Source organism: Coregonus clupeaformis, chromosome 21, assembly GCF_020615455.1.
Source record: "Coregonus clupeaformis isolate EN_2021a chromosome 21, ASM2061545v1, whole genome shotgun sequence".
NCBI lineage: Eukaryota > Metazoa > Chordata > Actinopteri > Salmoniformes > Salmonidae > Coregonus > Coregonus clupeaformis.
The window spans coordinates 3,787,558-3,805,923 of record NC_059212.1 but is presented as its reverse complement, the minus strand read 5'-3'; the positions used below and the strand labels follow the sequence as shown (position 1 = coordinate 3,805,923).

General features: G+C 45.3%; 1 protein-coding gene across 2 annotated transcripts in view; it reads right to left on the bottom strand.

The window, feature by feature from the left end:
* Nucleotides 1-1,186: 1,186 nt before the first annotated feature.
* Nucleotides 1,187-18,366, bottom strand: part of ptk2ba (protein tyrosine kinase 2 beta, a) — a 49,230-nt gene continuing 32,050 nt past the window's right edge. The window contains exons 22-30 of one of the 2 annotated variants that reach the window (XM_041847282.2): nt 10,493-10,595; nt 6,859-6,915; nt 6,048-6,152; nt 5,523-5,648; nt 5,058-5,096; nt 4,751-4,819; nt 4,180-4,314; nt 2,734-2,814; nt 1,187-1,785 (exon numbers count right to left, since the gene is read on the bottom strand). In XM_041847282.2, the coding sequence (XP_041703216.1) occupies nt 1,579-1,785; nt 2,734-2,814; nt 4,180-4,314; nt 4,751-4,819; nt 5,058-5,096; nt 5,523-5,648; nt 6,048-6,152; nt 6,859-6,915; nt 10,493-10,595 (922 nt within the window). In that variant the 3' untranslated portion in view covers nt 1,187-1,578. The remainder of the gene's footprint in view (nt 1,786-2,733; nt 2,815-4,179; nt 4,315-4,750; nt 4,820-5,057; nt 5,097-5,522; nt 5,649-6,047; nt 6,153-6,858; nt 6,916-10,492; nt 10,596-18,366) is intronic. The other variant, XM_041847283.2, reaches the window with a different exon arrangement.

The window sequence follows — 18,366 nt, the reverse complement described above, 5'->3', positions numbered from 1 at the left end:
GACTGGGCTGAGCGGGAGCTGACCTCCCGTAGGGGTGGGAGGGCCATGAGACAGGAGGTGGTTTATCTAAGGCCAGGGCATCTGCTTAGAGCAGGGGTGTCAAACTCATTTTAGCTCAGGGGCCACATGGAGGAAAATCTATTCCCAAGTGGACCGGACCGGAAAAATCATGGTATATATAACTTAAAAACAACAACTTCAGATTGTTTTCTTTGTTTTAATACGATCAACATACAACATAAAGCTGGAGCCTGAGGACAGTGTGTCCAAAATAGTACAAGCACAACATCACTATTAATCATAAAACACGTCAAGTTTATTTGAAAATTCTAAAGAAAAAGAACACACAAACACACAATGCCTCAGTGATTAACAGAACTGTTTCACAGATCACAGAACTATATCAGGGTGTCATTTCTCAGGCAGAAATGTAGATACAAATAATGAAATCCTGTTCCCCAAACAAGTGCAAGAACCACAGAGTCAAGAATAGGTTAAATATACAAATAAAATAAAATCAATTAAAAACAATAGCACATCAACATTTGATATTTGCAAAAGCCTGCCGCTTTTCAGGGCACACAATCTCCGCTGCCTTCATCATGCATGTTTTTACAAATTCACCCTCACTAAATGGTTTTGAAGCCACTGCGATTTCATTAGCAATGAGGTAGCTAGCTTTCACTGCAGCGTCACTGATGTCTCGGCTGTGAGTAAACACAGACTGCTGTTTCTTCAGACCCGCCAACAGTTCATTCACCTTCTCTCATCTCCGCTGTCCTTGAAAGTTGTCATATTTGTCGGCATGAAGACTCACATAGTGGCGACAAAGGTTATATTCTTTCAGCATAAATAGGATGACCATTTTTCTTGGAACACTCTGCGTCCACTTTTCTCTTTTTTGACAGAGACATATTGGGCCAATGAGGGTGCCAAAGCACATAATGTTAAAAGTAGAAGCCGTAATAAATATCGCGGGCAAAACAAAGTAACTCATTGGCTGCACGTGCTTGACCTACTTGCTCTGCCCCGGTATAAACAGTTTGCTTGCTTAACACAATTGCTATTGCGCCATCCAGTGGACGCAATTGGAACAGCAGTTTATTTTATTGAAAAATTGCAGCGCATTTTTATACTTTACAAAATTATTATTAAATTATTATTTTTATTTTTTATTTTTTTTTAATCATCTCGCGGGCCAGATTAAACCCGTTTGCGGGCCTGATCCGGCCCGCGGGCCGGACGTTTGACACCCCTGGCTTAGAGGAACAGGAAGTCTCTCAGCAGTGAGACTCAGCTTCTCTCTCTGACACAGCCTTTGATTACCATTACAAAACACTTTATTTACCATCTCTATGTCTCTCCGTAACAAACCTGTCAAATAAAACACAGTAAAAAAGCCCATACAGTAAAATACAGAACACATTCAAATAGGGTCGTCTCATAGTGCGAAATGTCTTAAATGAAAATAAAAATCAACATCTGTACAGCGTTGTTCTATAAGGCACAGTATATGAAGCGTGTGTGTGTTTAAGCATGTGTGTGTGTTTAAGCATGTGTGTGTGTGCGGCGTGTGTGTTAAAGCTTGGCCAGGTTAGCTTTAATCCTAGCCTGGTCCACGGCGTCTAGAAGGTTCTTGGAGTCCAGGGCCAAGTTGTGGGCGGCTCCCAACATCTGCCTCTGACACTCACCCTTCAGTGATGTCACAGAGTTCTGCTGGACCAATCTCATTTTAGCGATTAGCTCCCCCAGATCCTTATTCAGTAGCCTCTCAGTTCCCTCGATCTGGAGGAGGGGGGAGAAAAGGGTGGAGGAGAGAAGAGGGGGGAGGAGAGAAGGGGTGGGGGGAAGAGAGGAGTGGGGAGGAGGAGAAGAGAGGGGGTTGAGGGGGAAGAAGAGAGGGGGTGAGGGGGAGAAGAGAGGGGGTGAGGGGCGAGAAGAGAGGTTGGGAGGGGGGAGGAGAGCGGGGGGTGGGGAGGAGAGAGAGCGGGGGAGAGAGGGGGGAGGAGAGAGGGGGGTGGGGGGTTGGGGGTTGGGGGTGAGGAGAGAAGGGGGGTGGGGAGGAGAGAGAGCGGGGAGAGAGGGGGGAGGAGAGAGGGGGTGGGGGGTTGGGGGTGAGGAGAGAAGGGGGGTGAGGGGTGAGGAGAGAGGGGGGTGAGGAGAAGAGAGGGGGGTGAGGGGGGGGGAGGAGAAGAGAGGGGGTGAGGGGTGAGGAGAGAGGGGGGTGAGGGGTGAGAAGAGAGGGGGTGAGGGGGTGAGGAGAGATGGGTGTGGGTGAGGAGAGATGGGGGTGAGGAGAGAGAGGGGGTGAGGGGTGAGGAGAAGAGAGGGGGGGGGTGAGGGGTGAGGAGAAGAGAGGGGGGTGAGGGGTGAGGAGAAGAGAGGGGGTGAGGGGGGAGGAGAAGAGAGGGGGGTGAGGGGGGAGGAGAGGAAGAATCTTAATTACATTTCCTTGATTTCTTGTATCCTCTCTCCTCGCCTCCTCAAAACCAATTGAATTAGAAGTCCCTCCCCTCTGAGTAATGAGATTCTCCTGGAGAAAGAGAGCATGAGGCCATGATTGTTTTGGTTGGGGTCAATGTTACATGTAAATTCTATTTCAGTTTCTGTCAATTCAGAAAGTAAACCAAATTCCAATTCCAGTTTGAATGGAATTGACCCCTACCCTGGGGCATAGAAAGTGATCTGGGAGTAGAGTGATTTGGTATTCAGGGAGAGAGAGCCATACGGTACCTCTGTTCTGGCAGAGCTGTGTAGTAATGGTAGAACATCATCAACACTACGGATCAGACTCCGAAGAGTTAACCCCACGGCCTGACAGAGATCGAGAGAGAGCGGGAGAGGGAGAGAGAGGGAGAGATATATAGAGAGAGTGGGAGAGGGAGACAGAGTGGGAGAGGGAGAGATATATAGAGAGAGTGGGAGAGGGAGACAGAGTGGGAGAGGGAGAGATATATAGAGAGAACGGGAGAGATATATAGAGAGAACGGGAGAGATATATAGAGAGAGCAGGAGAGATATATAGAGAGAACGGGAGAGATATATAGAGAGAGCAGGAGAGATATATAGAGAGAACGGGAGAGATATATAGAGAGAGCAGGAGAGATATATAGAGAGAACGGGAGAGATATATAGAGAGAGCGGGAGAGATATATAGAGAGAGCGGGAGAGATATATAGAGAGAACGGAAGAGATATATAGAGAGAGCGGGAGAGATATATAGAGAGAGCGGGAGAGATATATAGAGAGAACGGAAGAGATATATAGAGAGAGCGGGAGAGGGAGACAGAGTGGGAGAGGGAGAGATATATAGAGAGAACGGGAGAGATATATAGAGAGAGCGGGAGAGGGAGACAGAGTGGGAGAGGGAGAGATATATAGAGAGAGCAGGAGAGATATATAGAGAGAACGGGAGAGATATATAGAGAGAGCAGGAGAGATATATAGAGAGAACGGGAGAGATATATAGAGAGAGCAGGGAGAGATATATAGAGAGAACGGGAGAGATATATAGAGAGAGCGGGAGAGGGAGACAGAGTGGGAGAGGGAGAGATATATAGAGAGAGCAGGAGATATGTATAGAGAGAACGGGAGAGATATATAGAGAGAGCAGGAGAGATATATAGAGAGAACGGGAGAGATATATAGAGAGAGTGGGAGAGATATATAGAGAGAGCAGGAGAGATATATAGAGAGAGCAGGAGAGATATATAGAGAGAGCGGGAGAGATATATAGAGAGAACGGGAGAGATATATAGAGAGAGCAGGAGAGATATATAGAGAGAACGGGAGAGATATATAGAGAGAGCAGGAGAGATATATAGAGAGAGCGGGAGAGATATATAGAGAGAACGGGAGAGATATATAGAGAGAGCAGGAGAGGGAGAGATATATAGAGAGAGCGGGAGAGATGTATAGAGAGAGCAGGAGAGATAGAGAGAGAGGGAGAGATATGTAGAGAGAGCGGGAGAGGGAGACAGAGTGGGAAAGGGAGAGAGAGGGAGAGATATATAGAGAGAGTGGGAGAGGGAGAGATATATAGAGAGAGCGGGAGGGAGAGTGAGAGAAATAGAGAAAGAGGGAGGAGAGAGAGAGAGAGAGATTCAAAATACAAAAAACAACTTCAGAGGGATTGGAACTGAAGACAATGTGCAAACACACACATACACCAAGCCTTACCTTGACAGCATTGGGGTATTCTGAGGGGGGCAGTGTGTTGACATCATTCTTCAGTTGCACCACCTCTCTTACCATCGCCATGACACCCACATACACCTGGTCATCTGACCTGTCCAGCTCTGCTGTGGCTGCAGGCTGGTCAACACACACACACACACACACACACACCTGTCAATCAACTCTGTCCAACCAATCAGCTGCAGGTAAGGTATCTATTTAAGCAATAAGGCCTGAGGGGGTGTGATATATGGCCAATATACCACGGCTATGGGCTGTTCTTCCCCACGACGCAACGCGGAGTGCCTGGACACAGCCCTTAGCCGTGGTATATTGGCCATATACCACAAACCCCCGAGGTGCCTTACTGCTATTATAAACTGGTTACCAACATAATTAGAGCAGTAAAAATAAACGTTTTGTCATACCCGTGGTATACCACGGCTGTCAGCCAATCAGCATTCAGGGCTCGAACCACCCAGTTTATAATAGAGTTTATAACATGGAACTGAAACATTTCAAACCAGTTTAAAAGAGAAGGACAGCTTTATAAAAGGCTGCTTGTTGTTGTTACCTGTGGAGCTGAGGCCTTTGGTGGTTTCTCTGGTGCAGGTGTGGACTGGTCTGCTGGCTCCTCCTCATGCTGTAGACGACAACAGGAAACAGGTCGGGATTCAATCCGATTGCGGATTTGGACAATGAGTCATTTAAAAGGTAACTTCCGATTGAGCCGACATAATGCAATGTTTACTGTGAATGTGGTCTCTGCAAATGCGAGAACATTGCCTTTAAAACTTGCATTGCCGACAAAGTGCGATCGGATTGAATCCTGGCCTAAACAATACAACTACTACTACTACTACTAATACCTAACAACATACCGTAGCTGTTTTGAACTCCTGTTGAACCTGCCCAGGATCCTGCAAGGACATGTACATTTGAAATAAATTAGAAACTGGGAAGTGCTGACCGTGCGTACATTCAGGAATTAGAATGTTACAAATGTAGGATCTTAATTTGATCACTATCATTGCTGAGAATTTTCCTGCCCTGCAGATGAGCTTCATGATTTACATAAATAAAATGAAAACCCTCACTAACACATGGTAATAATAACAGTATATCACTTTTCATGTAGCCTGCTTTTGTCCAGCTAATAGACTAACCACCGATCAAGAAACATTATGGACTAAACGTTCAAATCCTGTTGCTGCAGGATTATTTTGCTGCGACAATACTGGTCAAATGAAGATCATATATCTGTATCTGTCTGAATACAAAAAGTGTGTGTGTCTGTGTCTGTGTCTGCTGTCTGTCTGTCTGTCTGTCTGTCTGTGTATTCTTACCAGGTGTTTCTCCTCCTGCTCCAGCCACCGGCTGTCTGTCAGCATGTCCTGTCTTTGTCTACGGAGAGTATCCTCCACCCTCTCGCTCTGCCACAAACACCTCGCATCCTCCACCCCGCATGGCTCCTACACACACACACACACACACACACACACACACACACACACACACACACACACACACACACTCCTGTTTGATGCAATGTTGTAATGGTTGAAACCATAATCTGTCTATAGGCCTTGAGCACAGCTAGATCCCCATACTGCCTCTGCACAGGCAGCTCAACTAACCACAATGCATTTCAACAGGAAGCAGCGGAGAGGTTTTCGGTCATCACTATCTGGCCGAGTTGCAAAGTCAGAAACCCCTCCTAGTTCTACAATATGTCTTCTTAAAATCTGATTTGAATCCTAGCCTTATATTAAGACCAAAAAAGCTCATTTGGTTTTCATAAATTTGTACGTTATAGCCAATTTTGACTTTGCAGCTTGGCCATGTAGTGGAACCGTGGTTATGGGTCTTACCCCAACGCTGCATCGTCGTGGAGACAGGGGATAGGCTGTGCTGACGTCACAGGCCCTGGGGGGGCTAGCAAGGACAGGAGAGCTGGCACACAGAGACCCAGGCAGCTAAAACACACACACACACACACAGCCACACACAGCCACACACACACACACACAAAAGCGCTGAGCCACAACTACTTTAAAAAGTCACATGCTTGCGGCAGGATATGCTGCGCACACACACACACACACACACACACACACACACACACACACACACACACACTGTCTGGAACTAACAAACACACTGTCTGGAACTAACAAACACACTGTCTAGTACCATAGCCACACAGTATACTGTATATGTATGCCCTGGACAGGGCTACAAGACAGGGCTACAAGACAGGGCTACAGGACAGGGCTACAAGACAGGGCTACAGGACAGGGCTACAGGACAGGGCTACAGGACAGGGCTACAGGACAGGGCTACAGGCCAGGGCTACAGGCCAGGGCTACAAGACAGGGCTACAGGACAGGGCTACAGGACAGGGCTAGAGGCCAGTGTTACAGGGCTACAGGCCAGGGCTACAGGACAGGGTTACAAGACAGTGTTACAGGCCAGTGTTACAGTGCTACAGGCCAGGGCTACAAGACAGTGCTACAAGACAGTGCTAAAGGACAGTGCTACAGGACAGGGTGACAGGCCAGTGCTACAAGACAGTGCTACAGGACAGTGCTACAGGACAGTGCTACAAGACAGTGCTACAAGACAGTGCTACAGGACAGTGCAGAGCAGGTCTTACTCCACTGTCACAAACTGTTGAGGTACCTGTATCCTCATGCCAGGCCTTAGCGTGTTGCTCTGGAAACTAGGTTTCCTCGACGGCTACGAGAGAGAGAGAGAAGGAGAGGAGACGGAGAGAGAGAGAGGAGAGGAGAAGGAGAGGGAGAGGGAGAGGGAGAGGGAGAGGGAGAGGGAGAGGGAGAGGGAGAGGAGAGGGAGAGAGAAGGAGAGGAGAAGGAGAGTGAGAGAGAAGGAGAGGAGAAGGAGAGTGAGAGAGAAGGAGAGGAGAAGGAGAGTGAGAGAGAGAGAAGGAGAGGAGAAGGAGAGTGAGAGAGAGAGAGAAGGAGAGGAGAAGGAGAGTGAGAGAGAGAGAGAAGGAGAGGAGAAGGAGAGTGAGAGAGAGAGAGAGAGGAGAGGAGAAGGAGAGCGAGAGGGAGAGGGAGAGGGAGAGGGAGTGAGAGAGAGAGAGAGGAGAGGAGAAGGAGAGGAGAAGGAGAGTGAGAGAGAGAGAAGGAGAGGAGAAGGAGAGTGAGAGAGAGAGAGAAGGAGAGGAGAAGGAGAGTGAGAGAGAGAGAGAGAGGAGAGGAGAAGGAGAGCGAGAGGGAGAGGGAGAGGGAGAGGGAGTGAGAGAGAGAGGAGAGGAGAAGGAGAGGAGAAGGAGAGTGAGAGAGAGAGAGAGAGAGAGAGGAGAGGAGAAGGAGAGGAGAAGGAGAGCGAGAGAGAAGGAGAGGAGAGGGAGAGGGAGAGAGAGAGAGGGAGAGAGAGAGAGAAGGAGAGGAGAAGGAGAGTGAGAGTTAGGCTGTGTGACACGCTATAAAGTATAATGAGACACATCCCTATATCTACAGTGCCTTGCAAAAGTATTCATCCCCCTTGGCGTTTTTCCTATTTTGTTGCATTACAACCTGTAATCTAAATTGATTTTTATTTGGATTTCATGTAATGGACATACACAATATAGTCAAAATTGGTGAAGTGAACTTGTTTCAAAAAATTCTAAAAACTAAATAACGGAAAAGTGGTGTGTGCATATGTATTCACCCCTTTGCTATGAATCCCCTAAATAAGATCTGGTGCAACCAATTACCTTCAGAAGTCACATAATTAGTTAAATAAAGTTCACCCGTGTGCAATCTAAGTGTCACATGATCTGTCACATGATCTCAGTATATATACACACACCTGTTCTGAAAGGCCCCAGAGTCTGCAACACCACTAAGCAAGGGGCACCACCAAGCAAGCGGCACCATGAAGACCAAGGAGCTCTCCAAACAGGTCAGGGACAAAGTTGTGGAGAAGTACAGATCAGGGTTGGGTTATTAAAAAATATCCGAAACTTTTAACATCCCACGGAGCACCATTAAATCCATTATAAAAAATGGAAAGAATATGGCACCACAACAAACCTGCCAAGAGAGGGCCGCCCACCAAAACTCACGGACCAGGCAAGGAGGACATTAATCAGGGAGGCAACAAAGAGACCAAAGATAACCCTGAAGGAGCTGCAAAGCTCCACAGTGGAGATTGGAGTATCTGTCCATAGGACCACTTTAAGCCGTACACTCCACATTGCTGGACTTTACGGAAGAGTGGCCAGAAAAAAAGGAGGAGGGTGTAAAATAGAGTACAGTGTTGTAGAGCATCGAAGGACCATGAATGTAATAAGAAACCTTAGGTGCTGGCTTAAGGCCGGAATGTCTGGTCAGAACAAGGATGAGGCAGACGCTCAGGTTAAGGGGAGGTTAATGGAAGAAGATGTCCACATCCACACACATCAAACACACATCTGACCACTCATGGTTCAGATAACTGAGAATGATGTTCAGTGACAACTGACATTCACTATGTGCTTCTGAAAGGAAAGCGGAGAAAGAAAATCTAGGCTATAGCACTGCTATAACATGAATGCCATGACTGTATGAGCTAGCACAGGTAAGTATATAACAGCAAAGGCTATACACTACAGCAGACATAAGGCCTAGTCACATGGCAATAGACTACATTTACTTTTAAGTCATTTAGCAGACGCTCTTATCCAGAGCGACTTACAAATTGGACTACACAACCTATTAGACTTAGGCAACAAAGAGACCAAAGATAACCCTGAAGGAGCTGCAAAGCTCCACAGTGGAGATTGGAGTATCTATCCATAGGACCACTTTAAGACGTACACTCCACAGAGCTGGGCTTTACGGAAGAGTGGCCAGAAAAAAAGCCATTGCTTAAAGAAAAAAATAAGCAAACACGTTTGGTGTTCGCCAAGAGGCATGTGGGAGACTCCCCAAACATATGGAAGAAAGTACTCTGGTCAGATGAGACTAAAATTGAGCTTTTTGGCCATCAAGGAAAACGTAATGTCTGGCGCAAACCCAACACCTCTCATCACCCCGAGAACACCATCCCATAGTGCATAGTGGTGGCAGCATCATTGAAGGAATAATGGATGGAGCTAAATACAGGAAAATTCTTGAGGGAAACCTGTTTCAGTCTTCCAGAGATTTGAGACTGGGACGGAGGTTCACCTTCCAGCAGGACAATGACAATACTGCTAAAGCAACACTTGAGTGGTTTAAGGGGAAACATTTAAATGTCTTGGAATGGCCTAGTCAAAGCCCAGACCTCAATGCAATTGAGAATCTGTAGTATGACTTAAAGATTGCTGTACACCAGCGGAACCCATCCAACTTGAAGGAGCTGGAGCAGTTTTGCCTTGAAGAATGGGCAAAAATCCCAGTGGCTAGATCTGCCATGCTTATAGAGACATACCCCAAGAGACTTGCAGCTGTAATTGCTGCAAAAGGTGGCTCTACAAAGTATTGACTGAATAGTTATGCACGCTCAAGTTCTGTTTTGTTGTCTTATTTCTTGTTTGTTTCACAATAAAAAATCTATTTTGTATCTTCAAAGTGGTAGGCATGTTGTGTAAATCAAATGATACAACCCCCCCCAAAATCCATTTTAATTCCAGGTTGTAAGGCAACAAAATAGGAAAAATGCCAAGGGGGGTGAATACTTTCGCAAGCCACTGTATACCATCTGTGTGCGTGTGTGTGTGTGTGGTGAGTGTGTGCTTTCTACCAGTGTGCGAATGTGTGTGTGTGTGCGTCATGCACCCTTATCTGAGGGGGCACATAGTACGTGACGATGGCTGGGGGGTGGTTGGAGAATTTTTGCATTTTACAAACACGTGAAACAGCTTTTTCCTGCAATCTAGATACATAATCATTTTGCTTGATTCTATGTCAAAAATGTCGATTTTTCTTCATATCTAAGCATAGCTCTTGAGCTATCTGTATCCTCCTGAATGGTGGTTATTTATTTTAAGAAACTAAAGATGCTTCTCTGCATCTCTGCTAAAATCTGGGTAAAAGGAATGTGAGTCTTTTTCAGTACGTTTAGTGATTGCTTGCTTCTCTAAAGTCTACCAACCATGCCAGCAGGCATGCCAGCTAAGATAGTTAGACAAGCTAGCTACTTGAACTTGATAGATAGCCTGAAATGGCTTCTTGGTAGCTAGTTATGAGGTTGGGAGATTGGGAAGCTATCTGGGCTAAAGCCAGCTTTATAAATTGCTAGGTGGCTAGTAGTATTATAGAGGAAAAAGGGGGGGGGGATTACAGGACAAATCTGAGGGGGCACGTGGCCCGGTGACCCCTATGGCATTGTGTGTTGTTAGTACCTTGGGTGGGGGCTCAGTGGTCGTGGAGTCGTATGGCGTCATGGCTCGAGCTCTGTGTCTCTTCCTCTCTCCCTCCTGCTCCTTCTCCATCCTATAAATATCACTACACACACACACACACACACACACACACACACACTTTAAAGTATTTTATGTTTACTCACATGTCATGGATTTGTTGCAAGATTGTGTGCGCGTGCAGTGCGGGCTACAGTTGAATTCGGAAGTTTACATACACTGGTTGGAGTCATTCAAACTCGTTTTTCAACCACTCCACAAATTTCTTGTTAACAAACTATAGGTTTGGCAAGTCGGTTAGGTATTTGAAAAGGAAATCATCTCCCAAATATCACTATTTCAAAAAACAAGCCATAGAAAGTTGGTTGCAATTTCAATTTAATCCTCCAGAAAATGACAGAACAAATATTGCAACAAATATTGTGGTTAAACTCAAATATACAAATTGATAAAAAAACGTTCTTTTTTGAGAAAGAAATAAATAAAAAATGTATAATCTTCGTAAATTATATTAAATCGGTAGGAATGGTGGAGTTATGTCGCACATGCAGCTAACAAAAACATATGGAAATGTCTGCTCTACCCAAAATTACAACAAAATAATTGCAGCATTACCGCAAAAATGGAAGAGGAAAGTGGAAGGAGGAAAAAGTAAGGAACTTGTCTGTCGGCCTTGCATTAAAGAACATAATTGGTTAAAGAAAATTGTGATAAATAACAAAGTTTACCAGTTTCATTTAAGGACCAAAGGATTGACAGCCGTCCCATATAGATTGCAAAATAGTTGGGAAGAGATTTTTGACATACCGATTCCATGGCATAGTGTTTATGAACTGATTCGCAAAACGACGCCGGATTCAAAACTTATAATTTTTCAATTTAAATTATTATATACAATTCTTGCTACCAATAGAATTGTATTTATATGGGGGATACAGACCTCTACATGCTTTGTAAGTAGGAAAACCTGCAAAATCGGCAGTGTATCAAATACTTGTTCTCCCCACTGTATATATAAACATACATACAGTGGGGGAAAAAAAGTATTTAGTCAGCCACCAATTGTGCAAGTCCTCCCACTTAAAAAGATGAGAGAGGCCTGTAATTTTCATCATAGGTACACGTCAACTATGACAGACAAATTGAGGAAAAAAAATCCAGAAAATCACATTGTAGGATTTTTTATGAATTTATTTGCAAATTATGGTGGAAAATAAGTATTTGGTCACCTACAAACAAGCAAGATTTCTGGCTCTCACAGACCTGTAACTTCTTCTTTAAGAGGCTCCTCTGTCCTCCACTCGTTACCTGTATTAATGGCACCTGTTTGAACTTGTTATCAGTATAAAAGACACCTGTCCACAACCTCAAACTGTCACACTCCAAACTCCACTATGGCCAAGACCAAAGAGCTGTCAAAGGACACCAGAAACAAAATTGTAGACCTGCACCAGGCTGGGAAGACTGAATCTGCAATAGGTAAGCAGCTTGGTTTGAAGAAATCAACTGTGGGAACAATTATTAGGAAATGGAAGACATACAAGACCACTGATAATCTCCCTCGATCTGGGGCTCCACGCAAGATCTCACCCCGTGGGATCAAAATGATCACAAGAACGGTGAGCAAAAAATCCCAGAACCACACAGGGGGACCTAGTGAATGACCTGCAGAGAGCTGGGACCAAAGTAACAAAGCCTACCATCAGTAACACACTACGCCGCCAGGGACTCAAATCCTGCAGTGCCAGACGTGTCCCCCTGCTTAAGCCAGTACATGTCCAGGCCCGTCTGAAGTTTGCTAGAGTGCATTTGGATGATCCAGAATAGGATTGGGAGAATGTCATATGGTCAGATTAAACCAAAATATAACTTTTTGGTAAAAACTCAACTCGTCGTGTTTGGAGGACAAAGAATGCTGAGTTGCATCCAAAGAACTCCATACCTACTGTGAAGCATGGGGGTGGAAACATCATGCTTTGGGGCTGTATTTCTGCAAAGGGATCAGGACGACTGATCCGTGTAAAGGAAAGAATGAATGGGGCCATGTATCGTGAGATTTTGAGTGAAAACCTCCTTCCATCAGCAAGGGCATTGAAGATGAAACGTGGCTGGTTCTTTCAGCATGACAATGATCCCAAACACACCGCCCGGGCAACGAAGGAGTGGCTTCGTAAGAAGCATTTCAAGGTCCTGGAGTGGCCTAGCCAGTCTCCAGATCTCAACCCCATAGAAAATCTTTGGAGGGAGTTGAAAGTCCGTGTTGCCCAGCGACAGCCCCAAAACATCACTGCTCTAGAGGAGATCTGCATGGAGGAATGGGCCAAAATACCAGCAACAGTGTGTGAAAACCTTGTGAAGACATACAGAAAACGTTTGACCTGTGTCATTGCCAACAAAGGGTATATAACAAAGTATTGAGAAACTTTTGTTATTGACCAAATACTTATTTTCCACCATAATTTGCAAATAAATTCATTAAAAAATCCTACAATGTGATTTTCTGGATTTTCTTTTCTCATTTTGTCTGTCATAGTTGACGTGTACCTATGATGAAAATTACAGGCCTCTCATCTTTTTAAGTGGGAGAACTTGCACAATTGGTGGCTGACTAGAATGGAGAGGAAAGAAATCCTGACTAGAACCAAGAAATTTGATCATATTACTCCAGTGCTAGCTTCCCTACACTGGCTTCCTGTTAAGGCAAGGGCTGATTTCAAGGTTTTACTGTTAACCTATAAAGCGTTACATGGGCTTGCTCCTACCTATCTTTCCGAGTTGGTCCTGCCGTACATACCAATACGTACGCTACGGTCACAAGACGCAGGCCTCCTAATTGTCCCTAGAATTTCTAAGCAAACAGCGGGAGGCAGGGCTTTCTCCTATAGATCTCCATTTTTATGGAACAGTCTGCCTACCCATGTGAGAGACGCAGACTCGGTCTCAACCTTTAAGTCTTTACTGAAGACTTATCTCTTCAGTAGGTCATATGATTGAGTGTAGTCTGGCCCAGGAGTGTGAAGGTGAACGGAAAGGCTGGAGCAACGAACAGCCCTTGCTGTCTCTGCCGGGCCGGTTCCCCTCTCCACTGGGGTTCTCTGCCTCTAACCCTGTTGCAGGGGCTGAGTCACTGGCTTGCTGGTGCTCTTTCATGCCGTCCCTGGGAGGGGTGCGTCACTTGAGTGGGTTGAGTTACTGACGTGATCTTCCTGTCTGGGTTGGCGCCCCCTGGTTTGTGCTGTGGTGGAGACCTCTGTGGGCTATACTCGGCCTTGTCTCAGGATTGTAAGTTGGTGGTTGGGGATATCCCTCTAGTGGTGCGGGGGGCTGTGCTTTGGCGGAGTGGGTGGGGTTATATCCTTCCTGTTTGGCCCTGTCCGGGGTTTCTTCGGATGGGGCCACAGTGTCTCCGGACCGCTCCTGTCTCAGCCTCCAGTATTTATGCTGCAGTAGTTTATGTGTCGGGGGGCTGGGGGTTAGTTGGTTATACCTGGAGTACTTCTCCTGTCTTATCCAGTGTCCTGTGTGAATTTAAGTATGCTCTCTCTAATTCTCTCGTTCTCTCTTTCTCTCTGAGAACCTGAGCCCTAGGACCATACGTCAGGACTACCGGGCATGATGACACCTTGCTGTCCCCAGTCCGCCTGGCCTTGCTGCTATTCCAGTTTCAACTGTTCTGCCTGCGGCTACGAAACCCCTACCTGTCCCAGACCTGCTGTTTTCAACTCTAAATGATCGGCTATGAAAAGCCAACTGAGAGACCTGAGCCCTAGGACCATACGTCGGGACTACCGGCCGTGGTGACTCCTTGCTGTCCCCAGTCCGCCTGGCCTTGCTGCTATTCCAGTTTAAACTGTTCTGCCTGCGGTTATGGAACCCCTACCTGTCCCAGACCTGCTGTTTTAAACTCTAATGATCGGCTATGAAAAGCCAACTGAGATTTATTCCTGATTATTATTTGACCATGCTTGTCACTAATGAACATTTTTGAACATCTTGGCATGGTTCTGTTATAACCTCCACCCGGCACAGCCAGAAGAGGACTGGCCACCCCTCATAGCCTGGTTCCTCTCTAGGTTTCTTCCTAGGTTTTGCCTTTCTAGGGAGTTTTTCCTAGCCACCGTGCTTCTACACCTGCATTACTAGCTGTTTGGGGTTTTAGGCTGGGTTTCTGTACAGCACTTCGAGATATTAGCTGATGTAAGAAGGGCTATATAAAATAAAATTGATTGATTGATTGATTGACTAAATACTTTGGGGAGAACAAGTATTTGATACACTGCCGATTTTACAGGTTTTCCTACTTACAAAGCATGTAGAGGTCTGTAATTTTTATCATAGGTACACTTCAACTGTGAGAGACGGACTATAAAACAAAATTCCAGAAAATCACATTGTATGATTTTTAGGTAATTAATTTGCATTTTATTGCATGACATAAGAATTTGATCACCTACCAACCAGTAAGAATTCCGGCTCTCACAGACCTGTTAGTTGTTCTTTAAGAAGCCCTCCTGTTCTCCACTCATTACCTGTATTAACTGCACCTGTTTGAATTCGTTACCTGTATAAAAGACACCTGTCCACACACTCAATCAAACAGACTCCAACCTCTCCACAATGGCCAAGACCAGAGAGCTGTGTAAGGACATCAGGGATAAAATTGTAGACCTGCACAAGGCTGGGATGGGCTACAGGACAATAGGCAAGCAGCTTGGTGAGAAGGCAACAACTGTTGGCGCAATTATTAGAAAATGGAAGAAGTTCAAGATGACGGTCAATCACCCTCGGTCTGGGGCTCCATGCAAGATCTCACCTCGTGGGGCATCAATGATCATGAGGAAGGTGAGGGATCAGCCCAGAACTACACGGCAGGACCTGGTCAATGACCTGAAGAGAGCTGGAACCACAGTCTCAAAGAAAACCATTAGTAACACACTACGCCGTCATGGATTAAAATCCTGCAGCGCACGCAAGGTCCCCCTGCTCAAGCCATTGCATGTCCAGGCCTGTCTGAAGTTTGCCAATGACCATCTGGATGATCCAGAGGAGGAATGGGAGAAGGTCATGTGGTCTGATAAGACAAAAATAGAGCTTTTTGGTCTAAACTCCACTCGCCGTGTTTGGAGGAAGAAGAAGGATGAGTACAACCCCAAGAACACCATCCCAACCGTGAAGCATGGAGGTGGAAACATCATTCTTTGGGGATGCTTTTCTGCAAAGGGGACAGGACGACTGCACCGTATTGAGGGGAGGATGGATGGGGCCATGTATCGCGAGATCTTGGCCAAAAACCTCCTTCCCTTGAAGATGGGTCGTGGCTGGGTCTTCCAGCATGACAACGACCCGAAACACACAGCCAGGGCAACTAAGGAGTGGCTCCGTAAGAAGCATATCAAGGTCCTGGATTTGCCTAGCCAGTCTCCAGACCTGAACCCAATAGAATATCTTTGGAGGGAGCTGAAAGTCCGTATTGCCCAGCGACAGCCCCGGAATGATCTCTGTAATTGCAAACAAAGGTTTCTATACCAAATATTAAGTTCTGCTTTTCTGATGTATCAAATACTTATGTCATGCAATAGATTCCGTCTCTCACAGTTGAAGTGTACCTATGATAAAAAAATTACAGACCTCTACATGCTTTGTAAGTAGGAAAACCTGCAAAATCGGCAGTGTATCAAATACTTGTTCTCCCCACTGTATATACGCGGAGAAAAAAAAACAACCAAAAAACCATGGGGGATTGGAAGTGATGCAGACAATTACTTTGATGGAAGTTACAATCTATCTGCAATAATAGGCTCTATGCACGCATCACTTCCGCATTGGCTTAAGGATGATTGGGCATTTCCTGTTACCGGAAAAAAAACATTAGACAGTGACAGTAGACCGTTATGATGGCAGAGATGAAGTTTACAAGGTGTTTGCTGGAGTTGCCTAAAGTATCTGTTAATGATATACGGAGGGTCGTCCGGACATCCAGTACGACACCACATAGCAAACTGGATAAAGGCTTCAAATTTTACGTTTCTTCTTTTCTTTGCAACTTTGAAGGTAATATGCTAACGCTAGCTAGCCTGAGCTAGAAGCCTTGCTTTGGTGTTTTAAGTCATTACATTTACATTTTCGTCATTTAGCAGACGCTCTTATCCAGAGCGACTTACAAATTGGTGCATTCACCTTATGATAGCCAGTGGGACAACCACTTTACAATAGTATTTTTTTTGTTTTTTTGGGGTGGGGTAAGGGGGGATAGAAGGATTACTTTATCCTATCCCAGGTATTCCTTAAAGAGGTGGAGTTTCCGGAAGGTGGTGAGTGACTCCGCTGTCCTGGCGTCGTGAGGGAGCTTGTTCCACCATTGGGGTGCCAGAGCAGCAAACTGGGCTGAGCGGGAACTGTGCTTCTGCAGAGGTAGGGGAGCCAGCAGGCCAGAGGTGGATGAACGTAGTGCCCTCGTTTGGGTGTAGGGACTGATCAGAGCCTGATCAGATTCCGTCCTGCTTCAGGTTAATCATGCTTTAAATAAAAGTTTAATCATGTGTATATACCTCTCACTTCATGTGTTTGTACTTTTATGAAAGTATCAGGTAAAAACAGGGCTACAAATGAGATCTCTGTGAGAGCCCACTGCTACCGCTCAATGAAGAAACTAAAGCCACCACACCAGCTGAGAGTAGGACTAGATTAAGTGACACGTTCAAAGTTCTGTTGAACTTGTTCAAGGTTCCGTTCAACACGTGTTTTACTCGTTTAATGTTACCACATCTTTTAATTGCCATTGCTAAGAGAACACTTTAGAACTTTAGTGGTTTTCACGATAGCTGAACAGTGGTAGCCTAATACAGACCAGGGTAGCTGACTGGGAATTGCCATGCTTTGTTGTTGGGTCTGTTGTAAACAAATTGGAGTTTGGTTTGAAATGTAAACAATAATGAGATTACTACATTTTCCTGACAGTAACATATTCCACTCAGCTATTCTTCAAACTGCTGATGTTCCACTCAAAACTGTCCTGTCATCTTTACTTCTTTCTTTATAAACATATGGCCCAAGTGCTTTTGTACTTGATGTTTCTACTTTTCAAGAGGAATTAGGAGCAAAACCTTCACTCTACTGTTGTTATTGGTACTAGGCTACAATGTTGCACCACTCACCTACTGCTCTGCCAATACTGTTTGAAGGCACAAGACAACAGGTAAGTGGTGGGAGACAGTATAGCCAAGTGGTGCAAGACAGTAGGAAAGTGATGCAGAAAGCACAAAAGTGACACGAGACAGTAGATAAGTTGCTTACACCAGTAAAAAGTAGAAAGAACAAGTTCTGCTCCTACTCCTGCTGCTGTAGACCCTCGTCTTTCAAAACCCATTAAATTATGCTTCTGTGTATTTCAGATGACATTGCGTGATTCACAGCCAGTTGTGCTTGTTAAAAGCTACTGTTCCTGTGTGTCCTGGGTGTGGGATATGCAATCATTTGGTTGCATTACTATATCAGACTGCCCATTACTCTGAATGTGGCATGTCTGTCGTCCCTCATGTACTTTCGTGCACTGAAACAGAGCAGAAGTGGCATAAACCACGAACAATGGTTTGTATCATTTCAATACCAGACAGTTGTGTCACATGCATACTAGCATCTCTCCTAAAACCATCTCATAAATAAATAGCAGCAGTGATGGCTGGAAGAGCTGTCATCCCGTTTTTGAAAGGACACTTTTGTACGTTTACACGTCATCGTGTTATAAGTCAAGACGAAGTATTACAAGTAAAAACATTAACATAAACATTAAGATAAACAACAACAACGACGAAAATTAACCGTTTCGGATGTTTTTGACGACAAGCATTCAATGCTAG